The sequence below is a fragment of the Corapipo altera genome, unplaced genomic scaffold (genome assembly GCF_003945725.1).
Source record: "Corapipo altera isolate COAL_440 unplaced genomic scaffold, ASM394572v1 106, whole genome shotgun sequence".
Classification (NCBI taxonomy): domain Eukaryota; kingdom Metazoa; phylum Chordata; class Aves; order Passeriformes; family Pipridae; genus Corapipo; species Corapipo altera.
The window spans coordinates 326,139-341,873 of NW_020885019.1; the positions used below are offsets into that span (position 1 = coordinate 326,139).

Below are 15,735 nucleotides of genomic sequence, written 5' to 3' on the forward strand. Positions count from 1 at the left end.
GTCCCCTCCAGTCGTGCTGCGACTGCTTAATGAAGAGCTAGGGATTATTATCGTTATGTGGAGTCTTTACCTCAAGTTCTCCTCCATCCCCGAAACATCCCAAATAAATGGTTTTCGTGTGCCAAATGCTGCTGCTGCAAATCCGACAGCTTCTGTGGGAGGTGGCTGGTGGCAACAAACCACACCGAGCCACAGCCAGAGACATGCTGGATTCTCCTCTGAAGGCAAGGAAGGTAAGAAAAATAAACAAATATACTAACTAGAATAAAAAACACCCCAGCATGGTAATGGGAACATGCAGCAGCAACTCCTCCGGATCATCTCCCTGCAGATAGAGCAGCACCCACAGCAGCCAACAGATCCTGTTTTAAACCTGGAAGAGTGCTGCAGCTTGATCCTGCTTCACTCCTGTAGAGATATAATCATAGTCTTTAGGAGATGTAATCATAGTATTTATTTAAGAATTAAATGTGTCTGAAAGTGGCCTAAATTCCCCATGCAAGAGCTGAGTCGGTGCCTCAGTGCCTGACTCGGCACCACTGCGAGGGAGCCGGTCCCCATCTAACGATGGTTAATGGCTGGTGCCCACGGCCACAAGCACCTTCTTTGGACATGGGAGACTGTAGAGAATGTCATGAGTCTGAAAGACCCTGATAAGCCAGGGGAGAGGCTTGTGAGGACCACGGGGAAACAATGATCCAGAGCAATTCTGCATTTTCTAATACAACTTTATTTAAAGTAAACAAGTAGAGGCAGCACAGCAGGAATCCAGCATGAGCAGGGATGAGGGTAAGCACCGTTTGCAGCTTTTATATGACAGAAGGGAAAGAAAAAACACATAAAACCCTCACAAACAAACATCACTTTTCAAAGACAAGACAGAGCCCCAGATGGCAATAGATGAGGTACCATTGAGCCAGCCTCAAGGCTAACCCTAACCCATGGCAGTTACTTGAGCAGCGAGGGAGATTCCAAATCCGATCCCCCCAAAAAGTTCCTTTATGGAGCAGGCTTGGGACTTGCTGCTCCTATGCCTGATGGAGACAGGGCTGGGAGGAGGCTGGGACTGCCACCAGCTCCCTTCCCATCCCAGGGAAGGGGCTCACATGAAGAGAAAGTGCTTTAAATGCATCCGTGGACAAACTCGATCATTATCCACATTTGAAAACTTTGCTCCCACCAGAGCAAATAAAGAGGGGAGAGAGACATCACCATCCCAGCTGAGACAGTGCCATGGGATTGTTCCACATCCAATACCAGGCAAACCCAGAAAGGGGAGGTCCCTGCTCTGGTGCCCTGCGGCATCCATGGGAAGGCAGTGGCTCTGAGCCACTGTGCTTTTTATCTGTTCTCAGCCTGGCTGGAGAGCAATGAAATTCATCTTTGGAAACCAACATTCTCCTATTGCACCTCAGTTTAGTAGGGAACAGCCACGGATGTCCTCACAAGCAGTTATTGCCTCTATGTTCTGCCCCTCTCCTACCCCCCAATATAAAGACTGATTTTGACATTTCTCCGGCCTTACTGTGAGGAAGAAATATATATATATATATATTAAAATACCTTTATTACATGACTTAAAACCTGTGTAGTGTCCAGAAATCCATAGTGTCCTTGAGCAGCTGGCTGTTGGCAACACAGGAACTAAACAGCCAAAATACCCACGAAAAAAAGATTTTAAAAGCAACACGCGCTGCAAAAGCTTTGGCAGCCGCATCCTCCTGCGAGGAGGTCGGGTACCGCCTCAGTACCGAGCTTGGGGTGCCCAGGGCTGGGGCTGAGCCGGCTGCAGGTGCTCAAGCACTCTGTGTCCAGGCAGGAAAGATCCATGGCCAGCAGCAACTTCCCTACCCCAGGATCACTAACCCCAAGGTGTCTTTGGCAGGTTTTCATTGGTCCCCCCCGTCCCTGTAGCCCATCCCACTCCCCCACCCCTGTTACTTCTTGAAGAACTTCTTGTTGAGGAGGAAAATGAGCAGGTTAACGTTGACCTTGGCCTTATCAAACATCTTCATGACTGCTACGCCCTCGTACTGCAGCTGCAGCAGGTCCTGTGGGAGAGGTGACCGTCACTGCTGCCAGCCCCATGCCCGGGAAGAAGGATCAGCTCAGAGCTGGGCTTGCAGTGGGAGATGCACAACAAGGCTGTCCCCAGCTGAGGGCAGGGCTCCCCGTGGGCTCTGAGTCCCCCAAAAACTGCAGGCGAGGGGACACCACCTGTCCCCTGCACTCCCTGGCCTTGCTGGGCACTGGCAGCCCCAGGACAGGCTCCCCACCTGGTAGTGCAGCTGGAAGCGCTCCATGTCGATTCCCATGAATTTGGCTTTCACCTGGAACTTGCCCGATTCCTCACAGGGGATGATGTCAAAAATCACATTCTTGAACCTGAGGGGACAGAGCCACTCACTGCCAGAAGGAGCTTCATGGCTTTAAGGCAACCAAGGAGCTGGTCACCCACCCAGCACAACCCCTCAGCACAGCAGCCAGACCCACAACCCAAATCCCCCCTCCAAATCCCAACTGTCCCGTGTTCTCCTACATGAAATGACTTGCCCCATCCCAGGAGGACAATGGTGGCTCAGGTGCACTCTCCTCCTGGGTTATTTTCCTCTACCTGCCCAAGCTTTCATGGAATATCCTGAGTCGGAAGGGACCCACAAGTATCATCGAGTCCAACTCCTGGCCCTGGCACAGGACAACCCCAAGTAACAGCTCCTCTCATGGAGCCAAGGCTACATACTGGCTGGGTGGCAGGTCCTGGATCTCCAGCAGCACCCCCTTCTCCAACAGCCGGGCCGCTGTGTAGTGCAGTGACGGCAGCTTCTTACTCTTCCCGCTGACCCTGGAAGAGGAGGAACCACATGGTGAAAGCTCATCTCCTGCCACCTGTGTCCCCTTGGACCCCCAACATCTCCAGGAGTCACAACAACCAGAGAACAATGAAAACAAATAATGGGTTTTTTTTAAAAAGTACTGATTTTTGGTAAGAAACCATACTTGTTGCTGGCTGCCAGGTTGTCGAGGCAGGTCTTGATGTACTGGTTGTAATAATCAATTTGCTCCTCATAAAATAAGGTCTTGGCATCTAGGCCATGCAGGGTCTGCCTCAGCTTCAGGAGCTCCACACGGCGGTGCTGCCGGTGGCGCCGCTGGTTCCGGATGTCCTGGAGGGAACAAAGCCAGGCAAGAAAGCCAATATACCTCATTCTGAGCTTTCTCAGAGCACCAGAGCAGGATCTCAGGGGGGCTGACTCAGCACACCTTGGCCAGCTCATCAATGAGCTCCTGGTACTGGTGGGCAGAGTCCACCAGCCCCAGGCTCTCCAAGTGCCGCAGGTTGCGGATGATCTTGCGCTTCTTCTCCTCCATGGAGAGTTGACCGTTGGCAGCCAGGGAGCGGTGCCGCTTCAGCTGGGTGGGGGTCTGGGCATCCTGCAGCGCTCGCCTGTGCACGAGGCGGTCGTGGGCGGCTTCCTAGGGATGAGAAGCCATTGAGCCTGGAACGCAGCTGAAATGGGGCACGAGGAGATGGAGCAACCAAACCCCCTCTCGCACAGTTTGATGTGGATCTCTCCTGGTCCAGAACACATGTTTTCTGTGTAAACTGGAGCTCTCGTTGGAGCACAAGAGCAGTGGCCAAGGCTCCAAGAGGAGCAGGGCAGCTTTTTGCGAGGGGTTTTTTTTGCCATTTTGCTGCAAACGTTTTTAGCTCATGCCCAGCAGCAGCCTCACTCAACCCACCTCGTGCTCCAAGGCTTGTGTCCACAGGATTTCTGGGAGGGAATCTCCTGACTGGCACTGGATCACATCTACCAGCATCTGCTTGGTACTAGAGACCAGAGCGAGATGTCAGGCATCCACTCCAGACCACCACCCTGTTCACAATATTTACTTTCCACGCAAGGATTTCTTGCCCCTCTAGAGTATCCCAGCCCCCAGCACAATCCCAATGCCCGTGGGGCCCATCCTCACCTCAGCAGCAAGCTCCTCGTGTCACTCTCTTCACTGCTGGCCGCTGGCAGCAGCTTGCCAGTGAGGGTAAGGGAGATCTCTGTTCTGCTGAGCTGAGAGAGCACCTGCTCAGCACCACTGTCTGCCAGGCTGGCAACACTTTCCCCTACAAGGGCAGAGAGAGCCCTGCTAGCTGTGTTGGGCTCCAAAGGGCCAGTTTCTCACACAGAAGGAATCCAGATCAAGCTTCATGCAAGTCAAATTGTCCCCATGTCCACCCTCCTCCTGACAGTGTGGGTGGTGTGTCCCAGAGTTTGACCTACCAACCAGGGACTGGACCGTAGGAATCTCATCAAGATCCTCCAGGAGCTCGTGCAGGGGGTCTTCGTGGTGCGGTGCGATGGAGTCCTGGTGCTCGAGCAGGAGCTGGACGGTGCAAGGGATGAGTCAGTGGCAAAGGGGGATGCAAAGGAAGAGGGAGAGAGGCTCCCCTTTGCATCCTTTACACCCAAAAGGGGATGGAGCAGATATGGTGTTCAGGGAAGGACAAGCAGCAACAAACCTGCAGAATCTGGGTTATTTCCTTGCTTAAAAAAGAAAAAAGAGTCAGGAGGAGAGGAGCTGTGCTGGGGGTGGGACACAGAAGAGTGTGAGGAAATGCGGCAGAAAGCCCAGGAGGTGGGAGCAGAGGAAACAGAGCTTGCTTGCTGTGAGCTTTATGCCCTTACCTTGTGTGTGTTGATGAGCTCCCCCACAGTGATGTAGATGACTGGTTTGGCCACCGCCACCATCTCTGAGTACTCATCCATATTAAACCTCTCTTCTGGTTCAGGGACACAGCAGGCAGCAGAGATGAACCTCCTGGAGAGAAGGACCCCTTTGGTCAACCCCAAAACCCTGCCACTGGCTCACAACCGGCTTCTCACCCCAATGCTGTCCTGGTGCCCACCTGAACTTGTTGTGGGTGTCCTCCAGGTACTGGTTCACCCTGCAGAGATGCACGTTCTCCCCGCTGAAGGCCTTGCAGGCGGCTGCGTGCTGCAGCACTTTGGCGATGGAGCCCAGGCTGCGGCGCTGCTCGGGGTGCAGGGTTGCCCCAGCCGAGATGTCCACGATGTCAAAGCCGTCAGGGGCCACCACAGCCGGGTTCATGAAGCGGTAGTAGAGCAGGTTGCCCACAATCTAGGGCACAAGACAGGCTGGGGGTTGGGGGAGCAGGCGGGCTGAGGCCCAAGGAGGTGGTGGCTCAGCAGGGAAGGGTGTTGCATCCTTGCACTGCCCTGTGGGAGCCTCCCAGAGGAGATGGCACCCTTGAGAAGAGCCCACCCTTGGCATTTCCTTAGTGGCTCATGGAAAATGTTGACTTGGAGGTATTTTTAAGTCCAGAGGACTTGACTTTCTGTGAAGAGATACTGGCCCTTCATGTGCAGACACAGATGAACCCCATCAAACGGCACAGACCCCCCCAGCCCCAGGGTACCTTATCGATTTCCTCTGCCGGGGCCTTGGGGAATTTCTCAATCAAAGATGTCCTCAGGATTTTGGCCATGTAGCGCATGCCATAGCTGAGGAGAGGGCAGGGAAAGGTCCATCAGCATGAAGGACCACCCTGCCCCAGCTCTACCACCCACAACTCAACCTCCAGCCCTGGGGCAATGGAGGAGCCCACAGGAGGGGCCAGCAGCTGCAGCATCCCTTGGCTCTCTCCTCTTCCCTGCTGCCAGCCCAGACATCCCTGGAGGAAGCCTTCATCCTCTGAGATGACCACAGCTCAGATTCTCCCTGGCAACACCTCAACACCAGCAGTAAAGCACTCAGAGTGGCCCAAAGAGCCAGCCTACGGGGCACTGCTGATATTTGGTTTCAGCTTGCTGACAGTGCAGTAAAACAGCCCTGCAGCACTGAAGGGGCAAAAGGACCTCAGTCACCGAACCTCCTTTCTAAGGCCTTGCTAGAGACACCTCTGAGCCGGCAGTGCTCCCGGGGCGGGCACGGATACCATAGGGATACATACGGGATCTTGTCAACGGAAGAGGTGATGGCAGAGACGAACTTGTCTGTCATTGCCAGGAGGTTTTGGATAGAAATATCCAGCCGCCTTTGGACCTCGGGGTGGCTGAGAGCCTGCTCGGGGCTGACCTCATACGGGAGTTTGCTGTGAAAGGAAGATCCCATCACCATCCCAATGCCTGTCACCCTGTGGTTGGGCCAAGCCTCCTCGCCCAGGGCCTGACCTTCTCTGCCCACTCTGTGACTCAGCCTGGTTGATCCACGCCTTGTAGATGTCCACAGGGTCGGTACGGATGCCAAGGGCTTTGCCCTGCAGGACCTCCTGCACTGGGCCACCCAAGATCTGCCGCAGGGCATTCTGCCCACGCGCGTTGCGGTAGAAGCTGACCACCAGCCGGATCACCGTGGCGTTCCCCATCAGGATGTCATGGACATGGTCCACCTTGGAGCTGGGGAGAGAGACAGGGCGGATGGGATGAGGGGATGGACCAGTGTGTGTGTTCTCCAAGCAGGAGGGAGTAGCCAGAGGAGATAACTGCATCCAAGATGATGCCCTTGGTTCAGCCTTTGCCCAGGCCTGTCCCCAAACCAGGACACCCATGGACACCCACCTGACCTCCTCCTGCAGCGCTGCTTTGAAGAGCTGGAGCAGCAGATAAGCCTCCCGTGGGTTGGATGCGTAGTTGTAAAGCGTGAAGATTACGGACTCCATGAATTTGGTGGACTTGTTCTGGGGCATCTGGAAGATCAGCCTGGCCAAGTAGACCGGCTGCGTCTGCAGGCACGAGGGACACCAAGCTAACCCAAATGTTGTGGAGTACTCGGGGACCAGGTCCCCACACTGCCCCCCCACTGTGGGGGACACAGCAGATCCCCACCAGCCCCACCTGCAGCAGGTAGAAGAGGTGCTGGTAGGCCTCCAGCTTCTGCCGCTTCTCCTTGCTGAGTGACTTGAGCCCCTTCTGCTTGTCTATGGACATCATCTCTGAGAGCTGTTCCTTGTTCTTCTTTGTCAGCTTCTTGCAGTGGGAGACCACCTCCTGCAGCCATGTGGGCAGGGAGAGAAGTGCTGGGGACTGCCATAGGCTCTGGCATTCCAACCAGCCTCTGGAAAGAGCTTGAGGCATTCCAGTGCTCCTCAACCCCTCCCAACCCCTCCAACCACTTGAAAAGTGAAGCAGAGATAAGTCCAAGCTGCAATGCCATGGAGAGCAGGACCAACGGGCTCAGGCACTTTGGCAGGACCACATGAGATGTCTGAGATCCTCCCCTGACCCCTGCCCTGCTCCCCACCTGCAGCGTGATCCTGTTCTTGACCAGCAGCCCGATCTTGATGTCCATGAGGTCCAGGTCACTCTCCAGCTGCTGGCTGGCACGGATCCTCTTCACCACCTCCTCCTGCAGCCGCAGCACCTCTGACTCCTCCCAGAAGTCATGCTGACTCTGCTCCAGCAAGTGGATGAAGCGCCGGACGATGCTCAGTGGTGGCCTCCTGGCATGGACTGCGGCAAGACACAGTGACACCGTGCATGCTTGCAGGGGGCAGAGCAGCCACCTCCATCACAAACCCTTGGACCTCCAGGACCTCACCCAGAGACCCCATCCTCCTGGAAAAGCATCTTCTTGCCATACTAGGACATGGGACAGGGCATGGCCACACCGCAAAAAAGCCCCCAGGAAGCTTTTGGGGGCAGAGGAGCAGCTCCAAGGTTGACACCCAGGAACCACCAAGGATCTGTCACTCCTGTCCTTGGCACAGGGACACTGATGGCCAGCCTGCCACCACCTCCCCACCATGCAAGGCCAGTGAGGGAGGAGGCAGAGCCCCCTTCCCAATTAGCCCTCACACTTCAGAGCAGCAATGAGCAGACACTTACCCAGCATCCTGTAATCCCCACGGGCCTTGTTCGCTCGCACAAAAGCCTGGATTTTAATTACAGCTTTAATCTGCCAAGACAAACAAGGGGGTGGGGGATGTTTCCCCACAGCATCCCTGACACACGTGGGGAGTGGAGGAGAGCTGGACAGGTATTTGGCTGCCTGCTCCCACTGCTGGCAGTGTGCCAAGGCCTGGGATGAGGGTCTCCACAACCGGGGAGGGATTTTGGGATTCCACCCTCCTCAGCAGTTGTTCCCCTGTGCTCACTGTATTTCAGAAGCTGCAGCAACTCCAGAGGTGCAGTTTCGCTTCCTGCAGCCAATACCTCCCTTTCCCCCAAAATTTCCTTCCCCTCTAATGAGCATCTTGAATTCCCTGGTTTTTGATGGAACTGGAGTGGCTTTTGTCTCTCCTCACACCTCACAGAGCCTGATAGTTTGGCTTCCAGACCCCCCTGGCACATTTTCCTTCCCATGTGTCCCCCTTGGCCAGGATGCAGCAGTTCTCCCTCCAGCTGTGCCACAAGCACTCAGGGAAGGAGATCCAACCATGGGCTCCAGATCATTCTCCTCCATCCCCACCAACATGTTCCCAGGAGCTGTTTTGCTCCCATCCCATCACTGACATTCTGCCTGAAGTAGCGCAGCCTCTCCTGGTACTTCCTCCGAGCCTGCCACATCCTCACACACGCCTGGATCTGGAAGAGATGTTCAAATAGTCGGATTCTGCAAGGACTCACTTGGCCAAAGCGAGTGGGTGGAAAGGGGGGAAACTGAGGATTTCCAGAGGTTTAGATTGGACACTAGGGAAAATTTCTTCATGGCACAGGCTGCCCAGGGCAATGGTGAAGTCACCATCTCTGTAGGAATTTAACAGACATGTGGCACTTGGGGACATGGGTTAGTGGCGGCCTTGGCAGTGTTGGGGGAACAGTTTGACTCAATGATCTTCAAGAGCTTTTCCAAGCTCAACAAGTCCATAATTCTATTCAATGATTTTTGCAAGATGTTCTCTCTTATCCCCTCACATGCTGCCCTGGCCCAGCAGCCCCCTCGGCTCCTCTGCACTGGGCAGGGGGTAGGTGCCATCCTGCAGCCGAGCAAGAGGGTGGCAATGCCCAATGAGGGAGCAAAGGCCGAAGGAAGAGTCTTCCCAACCTTGATTGCAGCCTCTGCGTTGGCTCGCAGGTAACACAGCCTCTCCAGGTAAGCTCTGCGCTGCTTGTACCCCCTCCAACAAGCCTGGGCACAAGAGAAGACACCAGTTAGAGACCTGCATGAGGTCACCATGACTCTCAATCAGGAGCACACAAGGGAAGAAGATAACGCAGCACAAGAAAAGAAGAAACCAGCACCCAAAGCAGCCACTGTGAGAGAAACAAGCCCCACACCACCCTCTGCAGCACCTCGGGGGGCCCAAGGAGTAAAATGGCAAAGGTCGCTGGACCCACCAGAGGATGCTGTGAGCAGCTGCCCATGTTTGTGTCCCCATGCACAGAGGTGGGATGGATTCTGGCTGCATCACCTGGATCCTGACGGCAGCCGGCTGCTGCTCCCGCAGGATGTGCTGTTGTGCCGCGAACTCCCGGCGAACAAGGAAGCCCCGGAGCCGAGCCTGCAGCCTCACCACGAAGGAGGTGTTGGATGCCCACAGGCACTCCCGGTCATGCGCTGCTGTCACTCGGGTGACAACCAACTGTGGGGACATGAGGCACCAGCTCAGCCCCAGTGATGCCACTGGTGCTCACCCAGCCCCGTCCGGCCTGTACCTGGATCTCCTCCCGGCTCAGGTGTGCGGTGTTGAGGCCGCCGTCGCGTGGGCGCTGCCAGCTGCCCTCAAAGGTCTTCAGGCTCAGGTAGTACTCAGCACCATCTGGCAGCCTGTGCTGGATCCAGTACAGCTTCTCACTCCCTGCATGCCGGGACAGACAGGAACTGCTGGGTGGTGCTGCTCCCCTCGAACACCTCAGGTGGAGGGGGGGCAGTTCTGCAGCTCCCAAGGTTTTACCTGCCGGTCTCTTGGTGGCCACCAGAGCTGCCAGCTGCTCCTGGTAGGCACTGGCACAGGCGCTCACCACACCACACAGGGCCACGTCAGGGTTGCGCAGCACCCGCAGTGTCTGCGCCGCCTTCCCCTCCTTGATGGCCTGGTTGATGGCAGCAATGCCCAGAGCCACTGAGGGAACAGAGGGGGCTCACATCAGCACCTTCTCATCCTCTGACCCCCACAGCAGCACCTCAGCCCACAGGGGCTCAGCACCCAGAGCCTGTGTGGGGAGAGCACTCACTCCTTCTGGCTGCCGCTGTGTCCTGGTTAGCCTGGCAGACCCCTTCCTGGATCTCTTCCCACCAAAGCACAGTTCCATCATCCCCCATGGCCTGCGAGACAGCAGAGTTGGGCACGGGGGGAAATGGAGTCTAACAAGCTGGGCAGCCCCCCTTGAGCACCTTCTGCTTTGCAGGGTGCTGCACTACTGGGGGGGGGGGGTACGTCACAGCCTTGGGGGATACCATGCTACCAAGCTGGGGTACCCCGCTTCCAGGGTGGAATGCCATGCAGTCAGTGGGGTACTCCACAGCAAGGGGGGATGCCATGCTTCCATGGAGGTACTCCACAGCTAATGACCCCCACCTCACCTGGGCTTTCTGCCTCTGTGCCCGGGACAGGACGTCGTGGTAGCGCTGGGCGGTCGGGAGGGCGATGTCGGGCAGGGCGGCCTCCAGCAGCAGCAGCGCCGCCAGCGTCTTCTCGGGGTCTGCCTGCAGCAGCGCCTCATTGACCAGCCTGACCGCGTGGACTCCTGCGTGGGAAGGGAGGGACGTGCTGCTCAACCCTCCGTGTTCCAGGCACCCAAGGGAGTCACAGCCCAGGGTGGTGCGAGGTTCTCTGGTGTCTCACTGGGGCTGGAATCCCAGTGCAATCTCCCTACCCGGGTTGTCTGCAGACTGCCCTGCACGCCCAAACCCCATGTGGGCAGGACTCACTGTCATTTTCATCCTGCACCAATGAATTGGTGCTGTTCACACTGTCCTGAATGTCATTCCAGCTCAGGAATTCAGCTCCCGCTTCCCTAGGTTGGCCTTTCAGCTGCTGCAAGTCCTCAAAGTACCTGAAGGAGAGACACAGGGCAATGGCTTGGTGCATTCCAAGCAGGGTTCAGTGCATTCTGAGCAGGATGGCGCCTGCCACAGCCAGCTGCCTGGCTCTTCAGAGGGGAAAGGCAAGGCACAGGGCAGGAGGCTGCTGGAACAAACCCACAAAAAGTGCAGGCCGACTGACCATCCCCTCCCACTGGATTTCTCCACACTGACCTCAAACACAGAGCCCATCTTCTCACCGTTGTGCGTTTGCATCCTCAACTCCCGAGAGGCCCAGGGCAGGGCTGACCAGGCTGCTCCAGAGCCTGTCGGGATCCCCGACATCCAGGGCTTGGTTGACCAACGCCACAGCCGAGAGCATCTCCACAGCCACGAACAGCTCCTCCTGCGCCAGCTCACCCTGCCCAGGGCAGACAGAGACACTGATCCCTCATAACCCCCTCCTCCAGCCCAGCACCCCCGGGCACAGGGGAAGCACCAATCCCCCTCATCTCCCGTGCTTGGGGGTCTCTCACCCGTGGGTGCTGGCGCTGCAGCAGGGCCAGTTGGCGCTGGTACAGGGGGGCAGCAAAGGGGTGCACATCGGGCAGCTGCGCCGCAGGGTCCGTCAGCGCTTCCAAGGTTTCAGCCAGCATCCCTTGGCGGATGGCAGCGTTGATCCGGCTGACAGCCAGCAGCACTGAGGGACAGACCAGGGGAGTTGGCACAGGGGGGCTGCAGGAGGTGGCCGTGCCTGGTCTTCCTTTGGTCAGGTTGCTGGCAGGGGCACCAGCTCCTGGGCATTCACAAGGTAGCACCGCGAGCACCATGTCCCTGTTGGCACTCACTGGCTCGCTCCTCCTTGCCCCTCCTGTTGGCTGTGAGGATCCCTGCCTGCACCTCCTCCTGGTCCAGCATCTCCAGGTAGCCCAGGTCCTGCAGTGGGCAGAGATGGGTGTTGGGTCTCACACCTCATCCTGCTCACACTGATGGAGGAGCCGTGCTCAGACCCTGTCAGAAATCTGCCAACCTGCAGAGCAACTCCCACCCAGGGGACCTTCCTCCTCCTCAGGACCACAGGGGTGCACCCCCAGCACAGGTACCCCACACCACAGGCTCCTGCCAGCACCTACCAGTGCCTTCTGCTCCCGGTCCATGCTGAGCTGCTCCAAGTAGAGCTGGAGGTTGTCGCGCTGGAAGCAGTGCAGGGCCAGGACAGGGTCCTGCAGCGCCCGGTGCAGTCCCGGCACATCCTGTCTCTGCAGGGCATCGTCCACCTCCTCCAGAGCCCCGTGCACTACAAGAGGCCAGTCCATCCCAGAGGTCAGCAGGTAAATCATCCCACAGCTTCAGGGAGCAAAGGCAGCTATGGCTGAAGCCTGCATACCCATCATTTTAATTTCTCCTTGGAAATGCACATCCAGCCCTGATCCCTGATGGGTCTGCATCACTCATTCCTGCTGTACCCATCACTCTCCTCATGCCCTGGGGTACCATGGTCCCACTATAAGCCCTAAAGCCCCCCCTGAGAGGAAAGCCCAGCTTCTCTCACCATTCACTTTGTTGATGTTCCCTTGGATTTCAGCCTGGGTCAGACACCAGTCGTAGACGTCCTCTCCCTCAGGGATCACCTGCAGATACTGGAGAGAGACTCCTCACCCTGAGCTTTCCTCCCAAGCTCAACCCACAGCACACAGCAGGGCCCCTTGCAGGTGCCTGGGCTCATTTCCCAAGCCCTGGGGATCAACTAGGCCCCCAAAGAGGAATCATCTCCCCCATCTTCTGCTCAGCACAAGGGCTCCCAGGCTGTGTTTCACCCAGCAATCACCGTATGGTCTGTGGCCAAGGGACCCCTTCAGCTCGAAGCACCCATCAGCAAAGGGGCTGCTCCTCTCCCAGTTGCCCCCCCCGAGCCCCCCATGCCCTCCTCACCCTGTTCCTGGCATTGCTGCCCTTCTCCAGCTTCGCCCGGTGCAGCACCTCCTGGTAGGCGCCCGCCAGCTCCCCACGCAGGTCCTGCAGCATCGCGCTGGGGTTGCGGAGGGTCTCCATCGTCTGGGCCACCACCCCCCGATCCACAGCTTCGTTGATCGCCAGCACCGCGGCGTGGACTGGAGGCGAGGTGGGAAGGAGGAGGGCGAGATGAGACATGGAGGAGTGAGATGGACCATCCGCTATAACCCTGCACGCAGTGGGACAAGAGCCACTCCATGCACGATGGTGGGAACCACCAAAGAGTGAGCTGCAGTCTCCAGAACGTGGGAAGTCTTGGTGTCTCACAGCAAGAACAGGTAATGTAGAACCCCCGGTGCTGCCAGTGGGCAAGGGGCTGTGTCAGCCCTTGCAGCCACATGCGGGGCTGAAGGTGAGCAACCAGGTGCCTCCACTGCATCCCAGACCACCACCACCTCCCAGAGCACCACCTCTCAAGTTTGCTGGTCTCAGACCTGGTATCCAGGGGCTGATTGCCCAGCCCTGCTCCCCACCAGGCACCCGTCACCTGCTGCTTCGTCCACTGAGAGCTCATTGGCCAAAATGCCACCGATCTTGCTGAAGGCAGGCAGCTGCAGCCCGTATTTCTCCAGCTCCCGCTTCATGTTGTTGATCTCCTCCTCTGGAGCAGAGCAGAGAGACAGTACTGGAGCGGGGGCAGCCAGCAGAGCCCCTGTTCCCCTTCCAGACCAGAGGGGTGCAGAAAATCCCCACACTGGGGTGAGCATCCCTGAGGCAGCTTTGGCAAACCTCACTCAAAATCTTCACTCCCCACACCCCTCCTCCCACAGGATCCCAAAACATTAATGGCAAACCCCTCCTCACCAGCCCCCAGCCCAGGTCCCCCCACACAGCAGCATACCTGTGAAGTTCACTTTGCCGTACAGGTCCTGGATCTGAGGAGCCAGCCCCAGCTTGAAGAGGTACAAGCTGAAAGACAGACCATGACCGTAACATCACCTGCTTCTCCCTCCCAAAGCTTCTGTGGCAGCCGAGGCCGGGGAGTGATGCCACCAAAGGGCTCGTGAGCACAAACATGAGCGGCTCATGAGTGGTGACAGCCAGGCCAGGCCACCCACCTGAGTGCGTGGATGCAGTAGACCACCCGGGGCATGTTCTTCTTGTCGTAGATGTCGGTGGTCTCTGGGTGGAAGATCTGCCAGAAAGACAAGAGACAGCTCAGGTGGGGATGGCATCGAGACGGTCCCTGGGCAGGATGGTGTCCAAGGGTGGGGGGCAGAGACAAAGACCCCCTGCCACACCGGCACTCCCCACGGTGCTGCCACAGGGCAGAGGCCAGCATGTCCCTTGGCCAGGGAGAGCAGAGGGGGGACATTACCGAGGGAAGGCCCACATGGCTCATGGCATCACGCCAGTAGTTGATGTTATCCGTGTGCCGAAAGTGAAGCCCAGCTGCCTAGAAAAGCAGAGCTAGAGTCAGGCTGAACTTGTACACCCTAAGGAACACACCCCTGGTGTCACAGCCTTACCTTGTACTGAGTCTGCTCACGATCGTAGATCTTCTTCAGTGGGACCACAGCCGGGGCGAAGCAGTGGCCCAGCTTGGCCAGGAGGACCCCGTTGCGCAGGGTCTCCTCCAGCTCGGTGGGGGGAGGCAGCCCCTCACCCAGGCAGGCCTCCATCCAGCTGGTAGGGCAAAGATGGGGCACATCACAGATCCCAGCATCCCACCAGGCAGGAAAAGCACCCAGAGGAGACCCCCTCAACCCCCTCCCCATAAATGCCCCTGGCAGGGGAGGTTGGCCTTCAGCCCTTTGCTGCCAGCTGGTTCTGTTTGGGTGCTTGGCTGAGGGCCTCCCCCCAAAAACCACCTCCAAAAGCATCTTTGAGGGCCACAAAGCCCCAGAGTCTGGGCAAGATTCTGCAGCATTATAGCTGCCCCCCACCCAGACCCCCCCCCCCCCTCCCCCCCTCCTTTGCACCCCTTTCCCCCCCCAAATCTGAGCTCGAGGGGATCCCCGGTTGCAGCCCCACCGCTTGGCTTCCTCCAGGTGACAGAGGTACTGGTAGGCAACGTTCTGTCTCCTCTGCTCGTCCATCTCGGCCGCAGTCAGGCGCTCACCTGGGCAGTGATGGGGGTGCCCGTCAGAGCCCTCTGCTTGGGGGGGCTTTTGGAAGCCCCCATGGCCACCCAAACTAAGATCTGAGAAAGGGAGGCAGGCTTTTGGCACAGCAACCTCCCACAGCCACATGGGGGAGGCACCAGCATGACGGTGACACCAGCCAGGCCCTTCAGGCGGTTGGAGGAAAAGTTTCCAACTTCCCTTTTTCCCAAATAACGGCCACAGCTGGCACCCAGAGCTGACATCAGGGAGCGGGGGCCCAGAGCCAGCACTCAGGGGGACACAGCTGCAGGTTTGGGATCCTTTGGCACTGCTGGTGCTGGAGGTACCCTTGACTGCTGGGGGGCACCCGGCTGCCCACCACCAAACAACTCCTCAAACACATCCCCCTGTTTGTCCCCAGGTGCCTGGGACCCTACACACTACCTTTCCTCTACGCACACCCTCAGACCTGCCTGTTCCCTCATCCCTCTGCATCCCCAGACCTACCAGCCCCTACATCCCCCTCTCCCCCCAGATCACCCTGCACCCCCAGACCTACCTGTCCCCCTAGATCCCCTGCACTTCCAGACCTACCTGTTCCCTCAGATCCCACTGCACCCCCAGACCTACCTTCCCCCCTCGACCCCCCTGCACCCAGACCTCCCTGGCCAACCCCCGCACCCCCAGACTTACCTGCCCCCCCAGATCCCCCTGCACCTCCAGACCTACCTTTCCCCCCAGATCCCCCTGCACCTCCAGA

At 57.7% G+C, this 15,735-nt stretch overlaps 1 protein-coding gene across 2 annotated transcripts; it reads right to left on the reverse strand.

Moving 5' to 3' along the window:
• Positions 1 to 135: 135 nt before the first annotated feature.
• On the reverse strand, positions 136 to 15,456 carry IQGAP3 (IQ motif containing GTPase activating protein 3). Of its 2 annotated transcripts, XM_027667771.1 has the most exons (37): positions 14,905 to 15,456; positions 14,400 to 14,556; positions 14,249 to 14,326; positions 13,989 to 14,065; positions 13,772 to 13,839; positions 13,418 to 13,531; positions 12,850 to 13,028; positions 12,470 to 12,557; positions 12,051 to 12,214; positions 11,766 to 11,853; positions 11,454 to 11,617; positions 11,178 to 11,338; positions 10,825 to 10,949; positions 10,477 to 10,640; positions 10,128 to 10,218; positions 9,848 to 10,015; positions 9,609 to 9,751; positions 9,365 to 9,535; positions 8,998 to 9,081; positions 8,466 to 8,537; positions 7,839 to 7,908; positions 7,255 to 7,463; positions 6,849 to 7,001; positions 6,573 to 6,736; positions 6,186 to 6,410; positions 5,966 to 6,106; positions 5,432 to 5,516; positions 4,901 to 5,133; positions 4,680 to 4,812; positions 4,275 to 4,377; positions 3,973 to 4,117; positions 3,742 to 3,829; positions 3,262 to 3,474; positions 2,998 to 3,164; positions 2,741 to 2,842; positions 2,277 to 2,385; positions 136 to 2,051 (listed from the first exon to the last, which is right to left on the reverse strand). In XM_027667771.1, exons 1-37 carry the CDS (start codon positions 15,120 to 15,122, stop codon positions 1,938 to 1,940), a joined length of 5,028 nt encoding a protein of 1,675 aa, XP_027523572.1. In that variant the 5' UTR covers positions 15,123 to 15,456; the 3' UTR covers positions 136 to 1,937. The 2 variants fall into 2 exon arrangements, with proteins under 2 accessions (XP_027523572.1, XP_027523571.1); XM_027667770.1 differs by lacking the exon at positions 14,905 to 15,456 and having other exon boundaries at positions 14,400 to 14,768.
• Between the last annotated feature and the right edge of the window lie 279 nt (positions 15,457 to 15,735).